Source organism: Corvus moneduloides, chromosome 21 (assembly GCF_009650955.1).
Source record: "Corvus moneduloides isolate bCorMon1 chromosome 21, bCorMon1.pri, whole genome shotgun sequence".
In the NCBI taxonomy this organism is placed as follows: Eukaryota; Metazoa; Chordata; class Aves; order Passeriformes; family Corvidae; genus Corvus; species Corvus moneduloides.
Window position 1 is genome coordinate 6,506,196 of NC_045496.1, and position 25,307 is coordinate 6,531,502.

General features: G+C 41.3%; 1 protein-coding gene across 3 annotated transcripts in view; it reads left to right on the forward strand.

The window, feature by feature from the left end:
* The window catches only part of CDK5RAP2 (CDK5 regulatory subunit associated protein 2), a 73,079-nt gene that overhangs the window by 40,460 nt on the left and 7,312 nt on the right, over nucleotides 1-25,307 (forward strand). The window contains exons 23-35 of one of the 3 annotated variants that reach the window (XM_032130826.1): nucleotides 2,287-2,544; nucleotides 3,908-4,024; nucleotides 6,174-6,771; nucleotides 8,351-8,583; nucleotides 10,716-10,764; nucleotides 12,473-12,657; nucleotides 13,793-13,918; nucleotides 19,807-19,923; nucleotides 20,198-20,387; nucleotides 20,590-20,711; nucleotides 22,080-22,328; nucleotides 23,340-23,429; nucleotides 23,537-23,796. In XM_032130826.1, the coding sequence (XP_031986717.1) occupies nucleotides 2,287-2,544; nucleotides 3,908-4,024; nucleotides 6,174-6,771; nucleotides 8,351-8,583; nucleotides 10,716-10,764; nucleotides 12,473-12,657; nucleotides 13,793-13,918; nucleotides 19,807-19,923; nucleotides 20,198-20,387; nucleotides 20,590-20,711; nucleotides 22,080-22,328; nucleotides 23,340-23,429; nucleotides 23,537-23,796 (2,594 nt within the window). Of the gene's footprint in view, nucleotides 1-2,279; nucleotides 2,545-3,907; nucleotides 4,025-6,173; nucleotides 6,772-8,350; nucleotides 8,584-10,715; nucleotides 10,765-12,472; nucleotides 12,658-13,792; nucleotides 13,919-19,806; nucleotides 19,924-20,197; nucleotides 20,388-20,589; nucleotides 20,712-22,079; nucleotides 22,329-23,339; nucleotides 23,430-23,536; nucleotides 23,797-25,307 lie in introns of all 3 variants that reach the window. The other 2 variants (XM_032130825.1, XM_032130827.1) reach the window with 2 other exon arrangements.

Here is a 25,307-nt window from a genome sequence, read left to right on the forward strand (position 1 = left end):
CTCAAATCTTAATTTTAAGCTTTTATTAACATCCTGTCATTGTGTCTTGCTTTCTGAGAAGTGTGGCCAGGAGTGCCCTGTGAAAAGGGGGCAGTTTGTTGTGTTTGTTCGGGACCTGAGTGCACAGAGTCTGTTCTGGGAGTGCAGACAGGGTGTGCTTGTGCCAGATGAGTTTTGAAGCCTTCTGTCTGCAGGCAGTCTGTGATCCCAAACAAAGAGGTGGGAAACCAGTGTCTGCTAAAGAGTTCCTGCGTATTGTTTCAGCAACAGTGACAGAAGTGAAGTTGAAAACTCTTTGAAGATCTTGGCTCCTGTGGAGGGGACAAAGGGGGGAGTATTGCTTTTGATTTTGTGCACTGCTAATAGGGAGTGTTGTAGCACCTTCTGCAAAGAGTGGTTTCCATAACTTTAGTGATCAGGAGATTTCTGAGAGGTAGCGATTAGGAGCAGTTCATTTTTATTCTGGCTTGTTCCTCTTGGATTCGTTTTTCTGAAGAAAGTGGCTTGTAAATGAAGGGATGTTGATAAAGTTTAGTTCTGGGCACGAAGTGACAGGACAAGGGGGAATGGCCTTAAGATGAAGGAGGGCAAGGTACTGGGATATTAAGAAAGATGGAATATTAAGAAAAAATTCTTCCCTGTGAGGGCAGTGAGGCCTTGGCACAGGTTGCCCAGAGAAGCTGTGGCTGCCCCTGGATCCCTGCAGGTGTCCAAGGCCAGGTTGGACAGGGCTTGGAGCAGCCTGGGATAGTGGAAAGTGTCCCTGCCCATGGCAGGGGGTGGAACGAGATGAGCTTTAAGGTCCCTTCCAACCCAAACCATTCTGTGATTTGCTGATTCTTTGTGCAATTTTCTTTTTATTTCTCAAGTTCCTGTTTTCCCTGAGTTTCAGTTTACTGTTCTGAGTCACCATTTTCCAGATTCCTCTCTGGTTTAATCAGTGGCAACCTCAATGCAGCCCTTGAATCAGTTGCTTTAAAAGCTTTCTTGTTTGGACTAATGCACTGTATCTTTAGCTTTGGAATGGCTTTTATAAATAATTTGATGTAGCCAGCTGAAGTGGCCTTTGGGTAATCTGGGTGACAAATGTGTCTGTGCCACAGCCCTGAGACAGCTGGAAATGGTTCCATGTTTATTAATGCAGTTTAGTTAGCTGGAAGTTCTGGATTTATTTTGCAGCCTGTGAAGGATACTGTACTCATATATGTACAAAAGGAATTGAGGATGGCATTAGGAAAATGGAACTTGCTTTTTATGATTTTAAATTGTGTAAAGACTATAATTGCTGAGAAGTGAATGTGGAAAGGCATTTCAGAATACACTGGGTGGTGAAAGAAATTAGGGGACTTAACAGCACTGGTGGAGCAAATGAACAACAAAATTATAAACTAAATCTATCTGAACATGCCATTATTGGTTTTTATTATCATTACACACAATTCCGTAACTCTCATCAACACATGGCATGCTTTTTATCTTTTTGGGGACAGCACTGTTCTATGCTGTGTGGTTTAAACAAGGAACATTTGTTTTGTGCAGAGTCTTCCAAAGGTGAGAGGCTAAAATGTAGTGACTTAAGAAATGTAACTTCCCCCAACTCCAGTGAGGGAATGTCTGTTACAGCAGGAAATGGGAATCCTCCAGAAGCAATTTATGGAGTGGATCTGTGAAGAAACTGGTTTTGTTCATAAAGAATTTCTCTGTGTCAGAATAAATGTCCTCTGTGGCTGATGCAAAGTTATGCTGGTTTTCTCAAAGCTATGGAAGTAGGGCCTGTTGGGTGGAGACTAAAGGAAGAAAGGAAAGTAAACTTAGGAGCTGTTGAAAAATGAGGAGGATCCTCAACTTTTAAAAAAAAAAAAAGTGTTTTAAGGGAAAAAGTTTCTGGGCTGGCAGACATTTATGATATAAATGACAGTGGGAAGTAGCAGTTAGAGAGGTCAGTGTGGGTGAGGAACTGTTTTCCTAAGGCATCCACAAATCCAGAGCTAATTAATACTCCTGGTGGTTAAAAGCCTTTGGTAGTCACTGCTGGATTTGCTGTCCTGCTTCAGGAGCTTGTGGATGCATGGACAGCTGGGACTTACAGAAAATTATACCAGTGGAATGGTTTTTTGCCTCTCTGAATATTTATTTCTCATGTAGCAAAGGGTATTGCAATTTCATTTTCAAAACTAACATGACAGTTGACTGATTTTACAGGAAAATTTTTATTTTTCCTACGCTTGACTGTTACACACGAGCCACTAACTCCCCATTTTCTTCCATGTCTTTTTCAGGCTGACTCTGCTTCCTTACCCAAGAAGTCACGTCTGCCTGTGCTCTTAAGATCCCACAGACCATTAGGAAATGTGCCTTTGAGCTCCTGGGTGCAGAAATCAGCTGCAGAACCACAGCATTGTTCCAGGGCACCTGATGAAGGTCTGAGAGCCTGTGAAGTACAAACCAAACCATTTCAGGCACAACCTGATGGAGAGTTACTGAATGAGTCTGGAGCTGAAAACCTTCCAGAGGAGCCTGCACAGGGAAACATATCAGGGAGAGGTAAATAAAGAGCAAATCTGGTTACTTGTGGTACTGCCTGGAAGAGTGGCAGCAGAAAGTAAACCCAGATCATCTTTATATAGCTGCAATGCTGCTTAATCTTTATGAGTTTTCTTGAGTAGACAAATACGTGTAGATCTTAGAAAAACACCTTTTTTATTCCTGTTTGCTACTAAGATATAAACCAGTTTTTTGTGGAAAAAACCTGCTGTGTACATGTGGCATAAAGTCTGTAATAAATGGCAGATCACAGGGTGCTTGCATGTGCACACATATATCAATGTTTAGGTAAATGAACAATTTCCTTAATAAGATGCCAAGTTTAATGAAAAGTGTCTGTAATGGAGACGAGAGTATAAAAATCCTGGTTTTGTTTATGCCAGATAATTAAACTTTTCCAATATTTCACTGATCAGTCAAGTCATCCGTATCTGTTCCCACTGTGGCTGGGTTAATTTGAACTCAGTTGTTGACAAAATATTGGGATCAGCTAAGTATGACAAATTGTAAAACAGAGAGCAATGGGTATTAGATAAAGATTTGGGGTGGTAAAAAAATAAAAATGCACTTAGCAGTTTCATTAAAAACTGATAGAGGTGTGAAGGATAGGTGAGGGAGAGGAAATAAAAAAATAAGACTCAGTCAAGTGGCAGGTGAGCCACTGTCAGACCCAGAGGTTGCAGAGACTGTTGTTAATAATAACATTGTTGTGGTAAGACACAGATATGGTACAATTTATTGTAAATACTCAAGGTGATGGGACTGGGGCAATTAATTCCAGTAGGTGAAAAACCCATGGAGAATCCTGAGAAGGACAGTATTTCTGAATTTGATCCTGGAAGGAATCAGAAGCTGCAGTCCTGTGATGTCTTTTCCACTCTGATTTTTTTCCCTTGGATAACAGGTGTGCTGCACACTTGATGATTCTGAGACTTGCTGCAGTGATTGCAGGAGGTTGGTTTATCATCAGTGCTCAGATTGGAGAAACTTTTAAGCCTTTCTCTAAGCTTAACAGAGAACATTTAAAAATGCACTAGAGATTGATATAGTTACATTACAAAGGGGACCTACAAATGTTTATCTTCATTTGTTTGTAGGAGCCTTTGCAATTAATTCTTAGTAGTTACCCATATAATTAGTTCAAGTATTTAAAGATACTCATATTATCAAGAAAGATTTTCCTGTTCCAAGTTGTCAGAGAACCAGGTTTGTATTTGTAAGGTGAGGGTTTTTTTTGCTTTTTCAATTTTATTTATTGGTTTGGTTGGTTGGGTTTAGTTTGGTTTTGTTTTTTAACTATCATCACTTACTTTTTTTCAGTCTCTTACTGATTTCTGTTTTACCTTTCCCCACTGTTCTCCAGTTGACTCATTGCTCAAACTGGATAATATTGAGACCCAGGTGGAGTTGCAAGGTGTTGATCCAGGTACAGGGACCAAGAATAAACATGTAAAGGACAAAAATCAGCAAAACTATCAAGGTGGAGCATTTATATCGTACATAATTAAAAAAAAAAAAGGAAATTAAAAAACTTTAGTTTCTTCTCAGTTGTGCAAAATTGTAAATTGCTTCAGGTAATCATCTCCTTTGCTGTTATTTGTGGGTTTTAAAACTGGTTTTCTTAGCTGCTATGGATTAATTGCTCCAAGAATCCAAGTTGGTCTTTCAGGGTTGTGCTTTCAGAAGGGCTGCAGGGATTTATGAGTCTGGCTTCCTGTAAAAATAATGAGTTGTATGCCTGACTCTGATCTCTGTTGCTAATGTCCTCACTTCTGAACTCCTCTCTGAATTAAACGTTTGTTACTGCTTCTGCATCTAGTTCTGAACTATTGGAATGAAGCAACTGAATGATAGAATTTTGCTTATCTGAATTATTTGAAGGCATTCAAGTAGGCTGAAACCTAATGGAATAGTTTAATGAAAATGTAAATAGGCTTGGTGCTGTGTCTTCCATGTTTCTGCATCATCCATTAGTCTTTTTTGGGAGGGCTTGAATAACCTGAATAACACTGGAGAGTGCAGAGGATATGGCCAATTATGTAATCCTTTGGTGTGCAGAGTCCTGCTCAATGTGCACACCCTTTGGGGGTGTGGACATGTGCACAAAGCTCATTAGTTCTCCTTTAATTAAAGGGCACTGTGTCGTTAAAAACTATAGCCAGTGCTTTGATCTGAAATATTTCTTCATTAATATCTGTTTTTATTTTCTCTGTTTGTTATCTGGAATGATGCATGGAATCAGGATTTCAGAGTTTGAGAGTTCACCCGGTGCTTGGGTTTTTTGCCATCTGTGTTACTGCAGCAGAAGTTAATGAATGAGGTGTTGCATTCCCTTATTGTGTCCTCTGGAATTCATACCTGGGCACTTTCTTGGAAGCATCTCCTTCCTTTGGAATGCCACACAAAATGAGTGGAGTGCAGCAAACATCCTCTGGCCTTGATCTCTGGTTTGAGTTGAAAGGGACCTTAAAACTCATCCCGTTCCACCCGTGCCATGGGCAGGGACCCCTTCCACTATCCCAGGTTGCTCCAAGCCCAACCTGGCCTCAAACATTCCAGGGAAGAGGCAGCCACAGCTTCTCTGGGCAGTGTTGATATCCCAGAATCACAGCTTCATTTTATTCCAGCTTTTAGGTAATATTTATTTTTATTCTCTTGTTCTTGGTCTTGGTATTTCATACAGAGCTGTTCCATCTGAGTTTTTGTACTGATTTACAGCTTGAACCAGGGCATTCAAATTCTCCATGGAAACCAATATGAAAGTATTACAACCTGTCTGAAAGATCAATGAATTGGCTCCCAAAAGGGAAGTTCTAATTCATAGTGATCTTTTGCAGAACTAATAGAAGGGGAAAATTTAATTTACTGGTAACTAGAAAATAGCCATTTTGCTAGCTACTTACACATACAGCCCTCAACATACACAGAACTATAAACATGGATTATATGTAGGAATATATGTCTTATTGGGCTGAATCTGAGGTGATTGCATTACTTAGAGATGGCAAAGTCACCTGAGGAATGTGATGTTCATATCAACTGTGTGCCAGTAAAACCTTTAACACCAAACACTTTAGTGGGGTTTGTTTAGAACACCTTTTAAAAAGAAGTTATTATAGCCTCCTTTTCAAATCTGACTATTTTGTTGATAATCTTTTTAAAATTCCACTGACTTTATGCTCCAATTGGTTTTGTATAGATTTTTAAAGTGGGGAGAAGAAGAATATTTAATTAGAAGCTTTAGGAGGAACCATGTGAAGTCAGAGTCTCCTTTGCCTCATGTTTGAGGTTATCTTTGTGGCTGGAAAGGTCTGGGCTTGATCAGTGTCTGATTCAGGAGAGCATATGGCAAAAGGAATTTTCAGTCATTTGGGAAGAGGAAGTGGGTGTATTTTGAATGTTGTTTATTTGAAAGGTAATAAAGGGTTTGAAATACTTGATGTGCAAATTGAATTAATGGCAAATCACAGAAAGAGGTCAAAAGTCCCAAACTAATAATGTATAACTTGTAATTACCTACATTTTGATTCTGCTATTATAGAATTAAATTAATTCATTCTAGTGCTGTTAAGAACAGAATGTCAGATAAAGAAATATTAATATTCACACACAGGCCTCCTGTTTTTCAGAAATGCAAAATCATCATAACATTAGCAATGGAAATGTCCAGAGTTCATTAAAAGAGGTGGATGAAGAGTTTTATTCCATGGGACACAAGGACATTGTCTCAGCCCCTGCACATTCAGGCTCCAAGTGCCTGCTTGCTCGCCGAGGGAGTGGAGCAAGAACAGATGCACTTGATGGCTGTGAAGCCACAGAGGATATAGAAGAATTGAAACATAGAGTTAAGATTATGCAGTCTGAGCTTGAAAAGTACAAAAAGTTCCTGCTGCAGCTGCAGAGCTCTGACCAGCTCTTGTTCAGTGGTGTTTTCAATGGAGTTGTGAGTGAAACAGCCCTGCCTGTGGGAGGGTTTGTCACACAAGTGCAAGATACAGCTATGGAAGGAGTCCAGACATCCTCTGGTGTCTGTCAGCTGGATTATGAGATCCACACCAAAAATAGGGATTCTGAGTCTTTGGAAGCACCTGATACATGGGCAGCACAGAACCTTGAGGAACTACTGTTGGCCAATGAGGCAGAACTTGACAAAGAGCAAGTTCTGAATATGCATCTTGATGAAGTGTATCCTCTTCAGAATAGTCTGAGAGCAACATCACCATCCAAGTGAGTAAAACTGCTGCTGTTTGAGGTTCCCTTTTGTACACAGCAATACCAGATAGCATAGGAAGGTGATATGAAGATAATTTTATTCACAAGTGTTGTTACAGTAAAGGCTAAATTTTGCTAACATTAACATAAAGGAACTGAAACGTTTTGTTAAAAGACCCCCTTAGTATAAAACTGATAAATTCATGTGAAGGATGTGAGAGGAGATAAATATAAAAAATAATGAATGAAATTTTATAGCATAAGCTTATAAGCTGGAAAATCATTTATGGGAGGCTGAAAAGTATCAGTCTTGGATTTTGTATGAGATTTGGGGGAGCATTTTGGCTACATATGTACAAATAGCAAACATACGATGGGGGATCAAAAGAGTGAGCCTTTTTTTAACATCCACTTGCCTTTTCTCCTTTTTAAATATTGATACCGTCCTGGGGGGCCTGTGGAATATCAGAAATTGTAACAAAGAAAGGCATTCAGCCTTGTGCCTTTCTTCCAAATGCTTGAGTAGAAATATTTGGAGACACTGAGCAACTGCCAGCATGGACTATTGTATATCTCTGAGTCTTACTGTTGTAAAATACAGTGGTGTTACAGACTCCATATAAATTTACATGCCTTGAAAATATACCTCATCCATTTTACAAAGGAAGATCTAACTGTAAATTAAGGAATGAGGCCCTGTGGAGCACCGTGAGGTTTTTATGGCCACTGTCTTGGACAACATCATGAGTCACAAGTGACAGACACCAAAATGAGTTACACATCTCTTCCTATACAAATGACAGTAAAAATGCTATAACAACCCACACCACCATAGATTTTGTTTGATTCCCTGCATCTTTTAACATCCTCTCTCCTTTTCTTCCCACTAATGGATGATTCTGGAGAAAGAACTCTACCTGTGGTACAGACAGTGGCAGTACAAAGGGGATGTCTGTATTTGCAAGTATAAATTCAATAAATAAATTCAATTGATCTGAGTTGAAATTTATATCCTGGCTTGTGGAGTACCGGAGTTTGGGCACCACAGTGGTTGTCATTGTCTCTTGCAGTACACATGCAGAGATGTGCAGAATTTTCAGACTGGGTGAAACCATCAGTTCAGAAAGTCCAATATTGTTTTAGCAGGAAATACATAAAGTTTCAGAGAAGGGACAGCTGTCTGCTTCCATGGGGAGTTAAGAAAACCACAAAACACCAAACTAAAAATAATCCCCAACCAGTCAGGAAAAATACATGTATTCTTGAAAATTCTTTACATGTATTCACTCTTACTTAGTTTAATTTGGCACCTCTGCTGCCATCCATGTTCTTTCCAAGCAGGCCATCAAGTCATCCCATTAGTTTTGGCTCATTTTATAAATGATGCAGCTAAGTGAAGGAGAATAATCCCTATATACCAAACTACACAGTCAGAGATAATACATTTCCCGTTGTGGCTGTTAAAAGCATTTTAAAAGCAAATTGAGCCACATAAAGTTATAGTTTAGGAATATAAGTCTAATTCCCTTTTAATTTGTATTTAAATGTCATTTATGGCCAGACAATTGCTTTACAGCTAATTTCATTTTCTCAGATACGATTCATTAGTTCATTCACAAGTTCGGGAACTGTCCTTCCAATGCCAACAAATCAAGGAGATCCGCTATGGCTGTGTCACCTACCATGAGCATCTCACCAGCCTGGTGAAGGCCTTTGAGGAGCTGCTCCAGGCCAGTGATGTTGATTACTATGTTGCTGAAGGCTTCCGTGAGCAACTGAACCAAAGTGTGCTGTTGTTTGAGAAACTGGAAATGAAATTCCTCTATGGTGAGCAGCAGTATTTTGTGCTTGTTGTCAGATAGATTAATGCCTTTGAAATGGGAAGGATTTTATGTACTTGGTGAAAGGGAAACCTTCCTTGCTGTTGGTTACTTTAAGATGGTTTATTGGGAGGAGTGTCATGGAAGGTAAAATTATTATGATTCAACAAGAATCGCAAAGAATCACAGAATTGGAAGGGACCTCTGGAGATCATCCAGTCCAAGCCCCTACCAAGGCAGGGTCACCTGGAGCAGGTGCCACAGGAACGTGTCCATGTGGGTTTGGAATGTCTCCCGAGAGGGAGATTCCACACCATCCCTAGGCACCTGTTCCACCCTCAACGTAAAGAAGTTTTTCCTCATGTTGAGGTGGAACTTCTTGTGTTTTAGTTTATGGCCATTACTCCTTGACTTTTGTAGCTGTACTCTTTATTGATGCCTGCTATTTGGGGTCATCTCAACACAAGCATATTTTAATTGTCCAAAATACAGTAGTTATATAAAAGTTTTGTTACAAGTGGCTTCAGGGTTTCCTGTTTCAGGGAACGGCCCAGCTGACTGTTGAAGACACCTGGGGACTTGAGTTAGTGCTGGGCCTGGCAGTGCTGGGGTAACAGTTGGACTCAATGATCTAAGATGTCTTTTCCAACTTAAATTACTCAATGATTTTCCTAATGGACCTGCATTGGGCTGCCTGCTAGTCTGGCTGGTGGAGAAATGTACACTGCCTTTCGTAAGAGAGGTAAAATACAACCATGTTTTGGAAAATGAGCATCACAATTGACATTTGTCACTTGAAGGAAGAGTATTACCTGCATATTGCTTTCTATAGTTTAAAGAAAGTTAGCAGGAAAGTGATAGAAAAGGGATGCTGTTGCAAGTAACAGCAAGAAAGACCTTTTCCTGGCATCACAAGTGTTGCTCTTGCTGACCCAAACAACCAGCAATCCTTCACAGATGTCAGCTGCAGGGGTGACATATCCAGCAAAATACTTGAGGTGCCTGAGATAGGAACCTGACCCTCACATCCTCCTGGAATTGGCTCTGGGAGCTACCTTAGTTCAGCCCCATTTGGGGCCCAGTCATAGCTTGATCTGTGTTCTGCCTTTCATTACAGATCGTGGCAGGATGTTGCAGTTTTGATTGCTCATATAAAGCAGCTGTATATGAGAAAAAGGTATTACAGCCTTGTGTCATAGCAGGGTAGTAAAAGATTGAGTGTGTTCAACAATTTCGGTGGCTACAGAGATTCCTTGAATTGCAAATGGGAAGACTGTAGTGAATAAACATTAAATGCCTTTAAACCAACAGATGGTATCCTGTATACTATGAAAAGTCACTGACAACTGAGACAATTCAATATATCTAACACAATGGTATTGCATTGAATCGCACATTAAAGTAAAATGATGTTTGTAGGGTTGTAAAGAATATCCAGTCTACTAAGAATTGACTGTAAAGAAGCACGAACAGCTGTCTCTCTACATTTCCATCCTGACCTTCAGTTCATTCCCCTGAAATTTCAGCTGTGCAACTCTTCCCTGCCACTTTTGCTTAATTGCACAAAAATTTTAAAATCTGGGGAGCGAAGGTGACACCACAAAACTCTTGTTTTCTTATTCAAATTAGTGTCTGAGTCCAGATCTCTTGCACTGAATTGTGTCTGTGCTCACACGCAATTCCACAGAGAATGTTGCAGACAAAATCCTGTGTGTGCTCCTTCATTAAGGATAACTGGGTAACCTGACTCCAAAACAAGCACAAAAAATCCAAGTGCAATGGAATTGTTTTTATATAAATGTTATTGGAGAAGTAACATCATGTGCCTGTAATCCTTTTGCCATATAGCGCAATTATTTCAAATTGGTATGCTAATTAAAACACCAAGGCTGTAAAATCTGGCACCTGTGGTCCCTGATAATTTTTTTTTGTGAGTTCCAGAGCAAGCTATTGCTTTGTTGCTGGGCTATAAATAGTTTTGCCATGTACGGCATTTGACACTAATACAAAGTGTGTTAGTATCTGTTGATTTCTCTAATTTCTCATTAATTTAGCACTCTGTATTTAAATAGAGTAAGATGGAGGAGAAAAATTGTAATTCTCAGTACGTGTTTTTAATCAGCTGTTTCTGCTTTGCAGGAGAATCAATAGGTACAGAAGTCACTATACTTTATGAATTAGCTCAAAGGTAAGAGTACAACTGAATGTGTAGCAAAAATATGGTTGTTTCATAAGTTGATAAGGATACTCCATGTTTTGTAGCATGTTTCGCTGTTTGGCAGGGCTTTGCTTATTAATACCCATTTTGTTAATAAAATACTGTATTAGTTTGAAAACAAACCAGTGGGAGGCACCAAGTCAGAATAACAATTTAAGAGGGAAATTAAAAAAATTAAAAGCAGAAACCACTGATTTAAACTGACAGTCAGGATACAGCCTGACACCCTGTAGGTCAGGGTGGTGGTAGCAGTCCGATAAAAGGGTGGCTGCAGTCCTCCTGAAGTGCTGGATATGGTTCTGTTGAAGCAGTGATCCTGCAGAAAGGGGCTGCTCTTCCTCAGAAGGTCCAGTGGTGGCTGTGTAGCTCCTGTCCTCTGGGAATCCAGTGGAAAGGGTGTCTGTGGTGTTGGGAATCTCAGATTATATCCAGGATGGGATGCTTGGTTCCTCCCTCTGGGTGGAGCATCTCACAATGGGATGATGAGTGATGAGGCCGGGCGTTGATGGGCTCAGTAACAGAAGATGGTCCGGAGGGAGTTATCTGTGAGTCATGGGCAGAGCATTGATGGGCTCAGTAACAGAAGATGGTCCGGAGGGAGTTATCTGTGAGTCATGGGCAGAGCATTGATGGGCTCAGTAACAGAAGATGGTCCGGAGGGAGTTATCTGTGAGTCATGGGCAGAGCATTGATGGGCTCAGTAACAGAAGATGGTCCGGAGGGAGTTATCCGTGAGTCATGGGCAGAGCATTGATGGGCTCAGTAACAGAAGATGGTCCGGAGGGAGTTATCTGTGAGTCATGGGCAGAGCATTGATGGGCTCAGTAACAGAAGATGGTCCGGAGGGAGTTATCTGTGAGTCATGGGCAGGGCATGGATGGGCTCAGTAACAGAAGATGGTCCGGAGGGAGTTATCTGTGAGTCATGGGCAGAGCATTGATGGGCCATTAACAGGAAGATAGTCTGCGGGGATGAGGCAAGGAAACACTGCCCCACCTGATTTCAACAGCTCATGAGGATGGGAATAGAATACACTGCAACCCAGGACAAATACCCATTGAAAACAGACTGGGCTTTTTTCCCCACTTCTCACCAAGCAGGTGAGATACTGAAGGAGAAACATTGTGCTACCAGGATTGTTCCTTTCATGAACAAACAAAACATGTCCATAACCCACTGTGGTGCATGCTCAGACATTATCCTGGTGCAGCTGCCAGGGTGTACAGTCCCACCCCGTGTGTCCCCATGGCCTTTTGGGCTGGCTCAGGGTCACTGAAGTGCAGCACTGCTGAAGTTTATTCTCAGAGCACCCTGAAGCTGAAGGTGAAGATAGCAGGTGCTGTTGTGCTGCGTATGTTGGTTTTATGCCAGTTTGGGATTCTTCTGTGCTACAGAAATCCTCAGTACCTTGAATCCTGTCCAAGACAGCTTGAGGTCCCCTGAACACAAAGGTGACTGCTTGGTGCTAGAAAATACAAAGTAGGCTGGAGGGCCACTGATTACTCCTGCTGACTTCAGTGAGCTCTGAATTTCAGTCTTGATGCAACCTCTGATGTGTAGTAGTTTCTCATGCCCTGTCACATAAATTTACCTGTAAATTGGTGTAAATTTGCCACCCTCTGTTCACACTTTCCAAAGTCATAAAATAACTTTTAAACCATTTTGTTTGGCACAAAAGGGATAATGAGAAGAATGCCACCATGTACCAGCATCTTCAGGGTGAATCACCTGTGCCGTCTGTTGTTCATAGCTCGTCCGACTTTGATTTGTCAGAGAAGTCTCCTCTTGGCTCACCTGAGCACAGGCATGACCTGGAAGGCCAGCACAGCACACTGCCACTTCTGCCAAGCAAGTTTCCTTCAGGTAATATTTTTCCCACTGAAGAATTTGGATATTGGGATAAGCTGTAAATAACACACAAGGGAGCTAATTAAGAAATAATGAAGAATGTTTGTCTGCCTCAGCTTTCCAGTTCCTCACATAATCATTGCAATTTCAGTGATAAGGCACACAGAGATGGCAACCATCTGAACTACCCTGTTTGAGGCAATATAAAGTGTGTTAGTTTGTGTCCTTGTTGTTTTAGGCTACCAGCTTTTGCAGTGCTCCAGACACTCTTTAAACAGACAACTTATAAGGTGAAAATAGACAATTGTCAAGAGATTATTATGTGGAAAAGGAAAGATTTTCCAATTTTATAGAAGCCAGTGTTGTGTTTCCTTGAGAATTGTTAAGTGCTGCATAATTAATAAGTGGTGTCGTGTTTGACCTGGATAGTTCCACTAAAAACAAGTGATGCTTGCAGTACTTTATCGGGAGCAATGAAAATTTAATAGCTGAGCTGGCACATCCTGTTCAGGGAGAAATACTGCAGAGTAAACCAGGAGTGTGTGACATGGATAAACTGACACATCACACAGTGACAGGTAGAACAGATCGGCTCCTGAGGAAGGATGAAACTTGCAGCCAGTGAAAGAAAAACGGTAGAATGGCAAAGCAAGAAGGAAAAGGTATAATATTGAAACTTGCTACAACAGGTTTATTTATTGTGGAGTGTGTTGTGTAAGTCAAAGTCAAATTTCTCTGGAGTTACTGTGGGAGCTTCCTATTGTTGTAAGGAAAAATGCTTGCTGGTGGTTTGTCGAGCCGGAATGTGGAGCTGCATTGCAGAACTTTGGATTCTTTCCTCAGTACAGGGAATGTTTAAGTAGATAAAATTGTTATCTATTCCACTTTTGTAGGAAGAAGAAATTTGAAGAGACTTAAAACTCAGGACCATTGTTTAAGTTAGAATGTAGAGTAGGAGTTGTCACTGAATGCATGGTTTGAGTACTGTACAGGAAGAGAGTGTTGTGGAGTCAGGTATTTAATAGCTGCCATTTTTAACAGCTCTGTGTCATCTTTTAGGATTAACACTCATTAGATTTGACAAGAGGACATAGTGTAAAAGAACACAATCATCTGCTCTAAATAAGAAGTGGTCTCTTGCTTTATTTAGAGTTATTAATGGAGCATCTGCAAGAAATTAGAATCCTGAGACAGCGTTTAGAATACTCAATAAAAACTAATGAGAGACTGAGGAAGCAGCTTGAGAGACAAGTTACAGACAAGGAACTAGATCAAGGTAAGAATTCATTTAATGAGAAACTGGATCCATCTTTCCTGCTGAGAGCCCGAGGGATCAAATACCACTGGAAAGGTTTTGTTTGCTTTTTTGAATAACCTCACCTCTTCCAGTTGGGAAATGATGTGCCTTTCTCTGAGTCCTGCTCCATCTTGAACTCTGTCAGAGACACAGCTTTCCCACACTGCTGTGGAGTGGCATAAAGGCAGAGTCCATTGCTGGAATTGTACCCAGTGCTGAGCACAAATCTTTCATGGGATACATGTGCAGCACAGAGCCTCAAATCTGCACTTGCACAGATTGCTCAGAGAACAAGACTGTCAGGTAGTTTTATGACATTTGATGATCCCGTGGTTGAATTTCTTACAGAGAATTGAAAGACCCTTCTAGTTCTGTTACCAGTAAACAGTCTGCTTTTTTTTCCATTTTTTTTTCTAGTGCCTTTATTCTAGTCCATTATTATTGGAATGTTCCTGTATTTTAGGATGTCACCCTCTTTGAATTGTCTGCCATGTCCAACCAGGGTCAGTTGCTGGAGAGGAAGCCCATTTTATCAATATGATTGCAGTGGGGCCCAGTATGAATGAAGAAGGAGGTGCTTTGCTCTAAATTATGCTGCTGCTGATCCAAAGTAGGAATTGTGTGGAATTAGCTTTCCTGCACCTGCTCTGTGTATCCTTAGGGTGGTCAGTACAGCACTGCTAACAGGACTGCTGGAGATGCCTTTTCTGGAATTCTGTGACTGCTTTAAAGCCAGCTTGTGTTCACACACAGGGACAAAATATCTGTGAGACAGAGCTGAGGCCATGGTGTCCAGCCTGCCATTGATTTCTGGGATAAATGTGTCCCACACAAAATGCCATGGTGAGTTTTTAACGAGAAATACACAACAACAACTGATGGAAAATTTAGCATAGAGTTGGTTTTTATTCCAAACTCTAATATAAAGCAGTGGATGAAAACCATTAAAAATAGTTATGCAGGTTTGGAGTCACTGCTCTCTGTTGCTGGTGTTCAGCATGTCTGAAAGCCAAGTTCTGAGGCAGATTTAAAACTTTTCACAAGTAGGCAACTTTCACTAAAGATGCTTTTGGAGCACCTTTTGAAGCACCCCATCCCTGTATTTTCCTACACTTTGCTTCACTCTCCTTCCCACCTTTTCCCCCATAGGACAGTTGATTAATATACAGTATTACTCATTCTGGAAGCAAGTAATAAATACAGACATACTTTCCTTTTCCTCAATTTTACTGGTATTGACATTAGATTCATTATGTTTTACGTCATCCCCATGATCCATTTCTGTTGGTGTTTAAATGGAGGCAACCTGCACATGGCAGTTTGCTTTCAGGGATAATTTACAGTGATGGAAAGGTGGATAAAAAGCATCCATTTCATTCATGAGGTATTTACACTGCTGGAAAGGCATTCTGTGTTCATGAAATAACCACACTGAAACACTTCCAACTCCTTTACAGCTTCATAAAGATTCTGGCAAGGGCATCCATTAATGCAGTGAAAGTAAATTTTCTTTATAAACTGTCTTATGCCTTCCATCTGTCTTCTTGTTGCCTTAGCACGTCTACCAATGCGTGCAGGAGAAATTTGGAAAAGTAAAGGAAAAAAGCAACTGCTGTTAGAACAGCTCCTTTTTGTTACTGTGTTCTTTCAGTTCTTGTTTCTCTCTGTATCAAAGATCTCTTTCATGCTATCAGATATGCACATGCTCTCTTGCTAGTGATGCTCCTTTTTCCTGATAGATGACCTTTCTTTGACTTACAGTGTAAAAAGAAATTCCTAAGTGAAGCTGAGAGGATTCACAAGGGCACATTGGAATGGCCTTAAGCTGAAGGAGGGCAGGTTAAGATTGGATATCAGGAAGAAATTGTTCCCTATGAGGGTGGTAAGGCCCTGGCACAGGGTGCCCAGAGAAGCTGTGGCTGCCCCTGGATCCCTGGAAGTGTCCAAGGCCAGGTTGGACAGGGCTTGGAGCAACCTGGGATAGTGGAAAGTGTCCCTGCCCATGGCAGGAGATTGGAACTAATTGAACCTTTAAGGTCCCTTCCAACCCAAACCATTCTGTGACTTGAATTCAACATTTTTGCTTTTAACTGGATGTCCTTAGTTTGTTTTCCTTTAAAACACAAGGCCACATTGTAACATACTTAATTGTTGATGGCAGCCTGCTAAAATTCATGATACTGAATTGTTTGTTCAACAAAAGTTATTGCATAGATTTATTCTTGTCTGATAAATATTGTATGGATGTATATACACACATCTGCCTACTGTTTCTGCCATGTTATTTTTAATATTTAGATTCTTTCAGTATTTAAATGCCTCTGGGCTTCCAGTATCCTATGAATGACTCAATGCTGGTAATGACTACATCACTCCTGTAGAGCTGAGGCTTGCAGTGCAAGTAGAACTAAAATAATTGCTTCAATCATTTCAAATGTTAGGCTTCAAAATAAAATCAAAGGTTTAATTTTGAGTGTCCTAGGTTTCAAATGTTATTAACAGCAGTTAACATTAAAAGGGGGTTTGTTTGCTCTTTTTAACCCACAAGTAGCTGTTGTTTCTACTCAGACTTCTCTTGAGCTTTTGAGTGCCTTTATTTTGCTTTGCCTGGGAGTGAATATTTCCTTCCTCATTGCTGCGATTTTCAATAGTGCCTTTCTTTCAGTCAGTGTTTCCTTTGAAACCTTCAAGGTATGTTTCCTTAGCATGCACTTTTTCAGAACAAAACAGAATGAAAACTCAAGTGTATTGCAGCTGTGGGCCTTGATGCTCCACTTCCCTCTGGTTAGATAGACCTTTGCCTCTATGGAGAGAGTAATTGATGTCAGCAGGGCTCTGCACAGAAGTAGTAGTCTCAATAGTGGGTCAAATTGTGGGATTGTGGCCCTATTACCACTGGCTCTGCATTATCCCTTATTATGTATGATAACTAATAGTTATATTCTAAAGCCTTTCAGTAGAACTGGGATAGCATAACTTTTCAAATAGGATAAAGTTGGGTGATGGGCAATAAATTAAATTAGAATCAAGATGAGACCATCAAGCCTTGCCACTTCAACTTGGATTGCTTTGTTACAGTCTGAAAGGAGAGAGCCTTTTGAGTTCACATAGCTGCCTCAACTCTTTAACATATAGATAGTAAAATGCCATTAGTGCCAGGCTTCAAGAGCCTTTGAGTCTTTCAGCAGTGACAAGAGGTTTGTATCATGGCACAGTACATCCCAGTTAGGTAGTGTTAGTAAAAGCTTCAATTGGGATTACAATAAAATGAGATTACTCAGAGGAAGTGCAGCACATCAAATTGAATTGAACTGCCAGAGCTGAAAGGCATCCTCCTCATACATTCAGCTAATTTTTTTTGCCAGCTGGTTATTTCTCTATTAACCAAATAGTTGACGCTCATGTACTTATCTCAGGCTTTAAGCGTGGGAGATACTGGGATAACCAATCAGCTGAAAAATACTTTTAATTCTGGTTGGTCCTGAAGTGTTTTACTGACTATGAGAAGGTTACAAAGGGCAATAACAATTACTTGACTTGCATTTCAGAGGCAGCACCTTGAGCGTGGGATGTGGCACTTTCCAGGCTGTGCTGCACCAGTGCACATCACTGGGGGATGACTAGCACGAATACAGTGCATTGAGGATTGCCTGGGCTGGCATTTAGCTTGCTGGATACAGGATTTAATACTTAGATTCACTTGACTAGTGCAGTAAGATCCTCAGAGCAGGATTCATCACCCTTATGTTTGTCAGAGTCAGACATTTAATTCGTGCCAGTTACCCAGAGCTTCTTGTGGAGGCACTGGAGGGAAATTCAGCTCTTAGAAGACAGAGGATCTCATCCTCAGAGATGTGAGGACAGGAGACACGGGGTGAGTTGAGCTTTGGAGGGGCCTGTTCCTCCCCATGGCTGCTGATGGTTGATCAGGACTGGCTCAGTTACCTCAATTTTAGAAATGCAGATTTAAGAGGGATAAATTTTCATCCCTGTGATCATAAATGGGTTCGGAGTTTGTAATCTGAGGCCAAGACAGTGACTCTAGCCTTATGCTCTTGCCTGTGTGGTAACAGATCTATCACCAGACTATTTACAAGCCTCCCTGCATTAACCCCTGTGGATTAGCTGGTAGAATCTCATTGTTTTCTCACTAAATACAATGGAGTATGAGCAGTGCAAGACTAAAATACATGGTAAACCCTCTGTAGTGGTTTGGTTCAAAATACTCGTTACTGTTTACCTTCTGTGAGATAAGAACTAGGAGGAACGCAAAGCAGGCACCAAACTTGAAAGAATATAAAGAAGTTTATTAACAGACCTAAAAGAAGAAAAAAAAAAAAATCATACCACACCTTCAGAGCTCTCCTCCTCCCCCCACCTTTCTCCCTTCTCCCACTGACAATGTAAAAAGACAACCCTTGAGATGTTCAGTCTGTTTACCACTTCCATAATAACCTTGTTCAGTCCATTTAGGAAGAGGAGTCTCTCTTGCCCATGCTATGGAGAAATTATCACGAGCCAGCCGCCCAGGTTGGTTCTCTGCTCGCATGTGAGTCCCTTCCCCCGACTTGCAGCTTTTCCCACAACTGCTTTCAAGGGTCCACTCTTGAATTACTGGGGTACAATTTTAAGGTTGAGCCGTTCAGAAACAAAAGTTCTCTTCACCCATCTCTGGGAGCGTTTCATCTCTAAGAACAGATGCCTTTCTCCTTCCCTGGGAGCAAAGGGTCCTCCTCATCTTCGTCTCTAGGACTATCTCTGGGAGCATCTGTAGGAACTGAGGTCTTCTCCTTTTCCATTTGGAGCAAAAGTCCTCATCGCTTCCATCTCTCCCTGTTCAAACTTCTCATGAAATTACAGCTGTGTCAGCATCTGCCTATCTCAGTGCAGGTGCTTTTGCTCACGAGTTGAACGCTCCACCCCCCATGCCTTCATGAAATTACAACGGGTACTCTGATATATCATAGCTTTACAACAGAATTTCAGCTTTAAGCATCTCCTCTTTCTTCTCCCTTAGGTTTTCAGCTCTTCACAGCACTAAAAGGGTTAATCTCACCCAGGCCTTGCAGCTGGAATGTCGCTTATCGCTGTTGCTCACATGATCTTTGCCGGACAGCAGGGCAGCTTCAGCTGAATCTTGGCCGCACTGGAGAGGGGGAGCTGGGCTGCTCCAGCTGCCCAGAGCAGGGCTGTGGGGGTGGTTCCGTGGGTGGGACAGGGCCCATCGGCTCCAGGATGGCCGTGGTCCGGCCTGGCCTGGCCCGAGCAGGGCCTGGGCTGGGCCCGCTGGCCCCCGCACGGGGCCCGCAGCCACCTGTCCCAGCACCAGCAACGAGAGAGAGCTGTGGGGAGGGGTTGTCTATTCTTAAGTGTGGATCACAGAGGCGGTCACAACTTTAAGTGGCTTAGAGAATTGTCCATATTCAAACTGGCCGCTGATAGGTTCTGTCAGGTCCCAGAGGAAGCTGTAAGCACCCCTTTGCGAGAACATCACTTCTGGGACTATGCTTGCTAACCCATGACACCCTCCTACAATTTTCTTCTCAAATCATAGCAATGTCACAAAATACTCCTGTGTTTTGTCCTGTTGGGATTTTAGCTGATAGGTAAAGACTGCCAGGGATAATTCTGCAATTTTGGTAATTGCCCAGCAATGAGAGGCACTTGTGCTGCACAGGGCTTTGGATTACTTGGCATTAACCTGAGCTGTCTTTTAGCCTGTACTGATAACCTTCAAAATATATAGGGGAGAAATAGCTTTTATAACATGTTTTTCTGCAATTTTTAAAATTGTTCTTGTCTGGAAAGTTTAATCTTTAATGACCTAGAGATGACTCATAAATCATCTTTCATGTGTATATTTATAGGTTCTGCAAACATTTTTATCCATGGCTCAGAGCAGCATAATTCCCTGACTTCTGAAATACATTTCCTGAGGAAGCAAAATCAAGTTCTGAATGCAATGCTAGCAAAAGGATCTAGAGGTAAAAACGTAAACTGTTCTTTACAGGAGTAGCCTGCAACTCATCCCAGATTGGAAAACAATAAAATATTCACAGTCCACTCGTTAAATTGACTTAGCCATTCTTCCCACCCCTGAAATTCCATGCTGAACCATGAGCATTCAAGCTGGGATTTGCAATAATGGAGTAGCAGCTGGTTTTTTCAGGTAGTGTCTGAAAAAGCTGATTTAGTTAAAAATCATAGCCTTAGTGGGTTGTGGGCATTGCAGATAGCTTGTGTTTTTTCTTGTTTCAGATAAGCAAAAGGAAAATGAAAAGTTAAGAGAATCTCTTTCTAAGAAGAATGCAATCATTGAGCATCTTCATGAGGACCATGAATGCATCAAGAAAGAAAATGAAAAGTTGCAAAAACAAATTTGCCAAAAGGAAGATGAAATCAGATACCTGACATGTCAAATTTACAGCAGTCGCAATGAACTAAACAGGTACTATCCACATTTAAACAGTCATTTAGAGAAGAAGTTGTCAGTGTGACAGGCACATGTTTAGCCATAGCCATTAACATTAATGAGGGGCATGGATATATTCAAAAGGCAAGGGAAGAATTATAGAGGGAAAGAGGAGTGGATTTTAGATTTTGAAAAAAAAAATCAGAATGTAACTCAGCTGTTTATTGGGACTTAACAGGTTGCAAACAGAAATTAATGTAAAGCAGCATCAGATCTCTGAGAATGAGAAGTTGCTGCAGTCACTGCGAACTGAGATCAAGGTTTATGAGAAGCTGGAAGAAGCAAGAAGGAAGGGGACAGGTATAAATGCACAATTGTCTCTGTACCCTTTGCACCTCTTCCCTCTGAATGTGCTCTTGTCAAAGGCCAGTAGGGCTGAGTCACTGCAAAGAGAGCTGACAACCTGCTGCTCAGATGCTTTTTGACTTGTGGTAACTGCAAGCCTGAGATGTGTCAGATGTTGACTAGACACCCCCAAGTTTCCTCTATCTTCTTAGCTAATCTAAAAACCAGAATTGAAGACTTAGTGGCTCAGGCTGGATGAGTTTCCTGGGGATCTTAGATATTTACTTGTCATATAAAATCCTGCTGCTGCATCCTCACAGCAAGTAAGTAAGCTTCCTGCTTACTCAGGTAGCTTGTGCTTTCTCTTGGCTGGAGGTGAGGGGAGAGGCTTCTCCCTGGGGCTGGCAGAAGTGCTGGCACTGTTTCCTGAACGAGGTGTTTAATAATTTCCTGTCCGCTTTGCTGTCAGTAAATGTGAGAGGAGGACTGGAGCTCACCTGAGTTATTCCTACCCCTTGGAAGGAAGCTGCACCACCACGCAGCTGTTGGTATGCTGAGGTGGAGGAGTGGAATGCTGTTCATTGCTGAAGAGCCCTTACCACATCCAGCAAATTTCCCACTGGAAGTTCTTAGAAAGTTCATTTTTTTTCTCCCTGCTGCTCCAAGTGTTGTGCCCTGCTGCCAGTGGTTTTCCTGCCTGGCTGCAGCAGAAGAGCCCTGTTGGCATGAGGCTTTAAGGCAGAGTTGGCTCAGGGGTGGAAGGGATTCTCCTTGCAGAACTCCTGATGTCATCAGAGAGTAGCAGCACCCTGAGCTGAGCCCCTTCCCACTGTCTGGAGAACACCCTGAACAGCTGGATTTCAGCAGGAAAGAATGCATGGAGTTGTTTGTGTACTGATCTCTTTCTGTGTGAACGCAAACACAGCCCTTGCTTTTCTCAGGTTCAGATTTGTTCCTCTGGTTGCCAGGTGATCACTGTTTTCTTTTTCCCTCGGTGTATAGAATTAAACTCCCAGTTCTACTCCATCCCTCCTCCACACTCTGATGTTCCCCATTCCTTTTCCTTTCCCCAGACTGTGAATTACTGCACTTCACATTTTGTAAATCCTCTTCGTTCTCCTTTTATCTCATTTTTTGTCTTTTGGCATGAGACATAGTAGCTTTCATGGACAAAGCAGAAAACAATTTTCGGCTCTTTAAATCTTTCAAGGGTAGAAGCAATTAAGACATGCTTTTTTGTCAAACCATTATCTTAATGCTGTTTGTAGTTAATTCTTAATATTGAGGATAACACTGGCTATAACTTACTTGCTGAGCATTCTAGTAGGTAATATTATTTTAATTGTTAAAGATGTTTGAATGTTTCTTTTGAAATTGTCTCAGATCCCAGATGTGATGCCTCAGAAGAATTCCGGAAAGATCAGAATAATCCACTTGATTTACATGAACTGTTGACTGAAATCCAGAGCCTGCGAGTGCAGCTGGAGAGGAGCATAGACACCAACAAATCTTTGCATGAAAAATTAGAAGAACAGCTTTCCAAAGGGAAGAGAGAAGAAGTGGGACCAGTGTCAGCTGTTAATAACAACTGTCTGTTCAAGCCAGGCTCTCAGCACTGTGCAGGAGTGGATGGTACTGTGCTCTGTGTGCTTTTGGGGTACTGGAGAACCTGTGCCTCGTTCTTTAAAGATGCTCTTACAGCATTAAACGACATCAGCTGGCCTCGCATCCCTCTGCTGTTAGAGCTGGTGTGTGAAGTGCACACTGCACTGTCCTAGAGCCTCCAGCTGGTGCTTTCTTTGCATCCAAACAAAGCATTTGCAGAGTCTCTGGGATGGGAGGATGCCTGCAATAAATTGTCATAAATTTTGCTTACCTGGGAGGTTCTTTTTTCACTGCTGAGCTCTATAGTGTTTGCTAAGGGTGAGTGTGTATTACTCAAGAATGATCAATAAGTGCACTGAATGGGCTTGGGATAAATCAGTTCTCCCCTCTTTGCCCTTGAGGAATATTTTACCTTTATTTCAATCACTGTTAAGTGATGCTGTTTTAGCAAATGAAGGAAAGTGTAATGTTTACACCCAGGGTTAGGTTATTGTTCCAATATTTATGTACATGGGATACAGAGGGCACAAGAATCTTCCTCCTTAAAGTGCTCTGCACAGTAACAGCTTTCCATACATCCAGATAAAATCATATGGACCAGAAAGACTCCTTGGAATGTCAGCAGCTGAATTTTTTAGATGTGCTTTTCTCATAGGTGCTTAGGGAATTTGGAAGTTCTGAAGGGGAGGAATGTAAAGATTATCTTTAGTCTGGTGCAGCTGTGAAAATGTCCTACTTCTTGTGGAGTTAATGGGAAGCTTACATTTGTTAATTAAAATATGTTCATCAGGATGTATTTTAGATTTTTTAACTATGGCTTGATTTTGGGAGATACCTAGATTTTGGATAGGTGCTCAAGTATAAAAGTAGGTAAATACTGGAAGATCCATGGCATGGTAAAATTAGCTGGTTTTCCCTGCTTCCAGAGTCCAAGTGTAGCATCAGCAATAAGAGGAACAGAAGAGCTGGGAGGGTTTGTTTTTAAAAGGCATGAAAACCTCTAATAATACAGCTTTCCTTCTCCCTTTTTATATGCAGAAAATCTCTGTAACTGCCCTGGTGCCAGGAGAAATATTTGTGAGCTGCAGAAGCAGCAGAACGGATGCTGCATTACAGTGAGGAAACCAGGTACACCCAGACTGGCTGTTTAAGAGAAGAAGAGTGTAAATCAATTTTTTGTTTTGATTTGTTTGTTTGTTTGATGATAAAAAGATGACCCAATTTTTCTGTCCCAGGTACTCAGCCAGCCCCTAAGGATGATGTGGACAGTGCCTCCCTGTGCAGCAGCACCTCAGGCTCCAGCAGGACATGCACCCCACGCCTGGTGCCCGGCCATCGGATGTGGGCGGACAGGAACGGGCGGCACGTCCTGGGCCTCATCGAGGACTACGATGCCCTGAGGAAACAGATCTCAGAGGGGCAGCAGGTGCTGGCACACATGGAGATTGCTCTCAGGGAGGTCACTGGGACCAAGCTGCAGGAGCCTGGAGTAAAGGTGAGTGCTGAAATCCTGTAAAGGAGGGTGGATTTTACCCAGGGGCACAAAATGTTGCAAAGGGAAGAATTGACTGAATAACTCAGGACACCTCAAGCTTGGCACAGTCATCATCTAGATGGACTCAGTGTGATTCTGAGTTAGTTCTTTCTAGTCGTTTAAGCAATCTCACTTTCAGTTTTGGCTTGAAATTAGGTAAAACTGCTTGATTTTGCTGTGGAAATCAGTGTTGTGCTGGAAATGATAAAGAACCAAACAAAAGCAGCAGCAGAAAACCCCAGGTAAAAATCTAAAATGCTTCAGAGAGGGTTTAAATGAGGGGTTTGTAAAAGTAACCTAAGGATAAAAATAATTAAGATTTTCATATAATGAAGGCTTGAGATAAACCCAGGAAATGTAAGACAATTAAATGTGATACAGAGCTGATTAAGTTCTCCACTTAGTTGAATTCAGCCTTTTAGTAACACCAGGTTATAACTGTACATTAAAGACTGATATATGCTGATGAGGCTTGTTTCATATTACATTCATATTTCAAGGAAGATTTTTTATATTTTTTCACTTCCTGGTTATCAGTTGAACATTTTAGCAATATCATAAGCCAGTCCAGAAACTCGAATATCTCATTAATGATCAAATACACTGAGTCCTAGAAGACAGTATCATCCTTTCTTCATTCTCTGACAGTGTTAGCAACTCATGGTCCTCTTGTTGCAGTCTTAAGGATGCTTAAACCAATAAAATGTTATTTTGTCTTGAGTAACATCAGTCCTTTTTGTCTAGAATAAGGAGACCTAGTTAGTGTTTACTTCTGCTAATTTTCTCTTATGTAGTATTAATTTTTGGACACAGTTAATGATGGCATATTTGGGGTGGTTTGAAAAGAAAAATTTGCCCACAAGCTTCAATTAGAAGGAAGGAACAATCTGTGCACGTCTGTGGCATTTAATAAGGAACTAAGAAACTTAAACCCTGACCGGAAGGGCTTGGATCAGGCATGGAAAACAGCAGCTAGTGGTAAAAATAATGAACTACTGGCATGGAGGGTGCTCAGAGATACTGGCTGGAGGCAATTTTAAGGATAGATTATGCCAATGTTTAAAAAATTCCATGTAATGCTTTCCTGCCTTGGAGAGGGAAAGGAAACTAAGTGTCTAATGAAGGTCCTTTTCACACCTATGATTTTATGATAATATAAATGTTGTAAAAAACCCTGCTTGCTGCTCTTCAGAAAACAGAAGGTCTTAACTGCAGGGATAAATTCATGCCACTTATTTTTGCAGTTATAATTAGTGAAGCTATTGAAGGTACAAGAAGTCTGCAACAATTCTGCAATTCTTTTTGTGGTATCACATGTGTGCTCACACAGTCAAATTGTGCCTGAATGACACTTAAGACTCTCTGAAGTATCATACATTTCCCAATGACCTAGTTAACATACTGATAATGACTGAAAAAGTAATGTCTCTAAGTTTTTAACTTGTTTTCCTGGTGTACAGATAAAAGCAGTA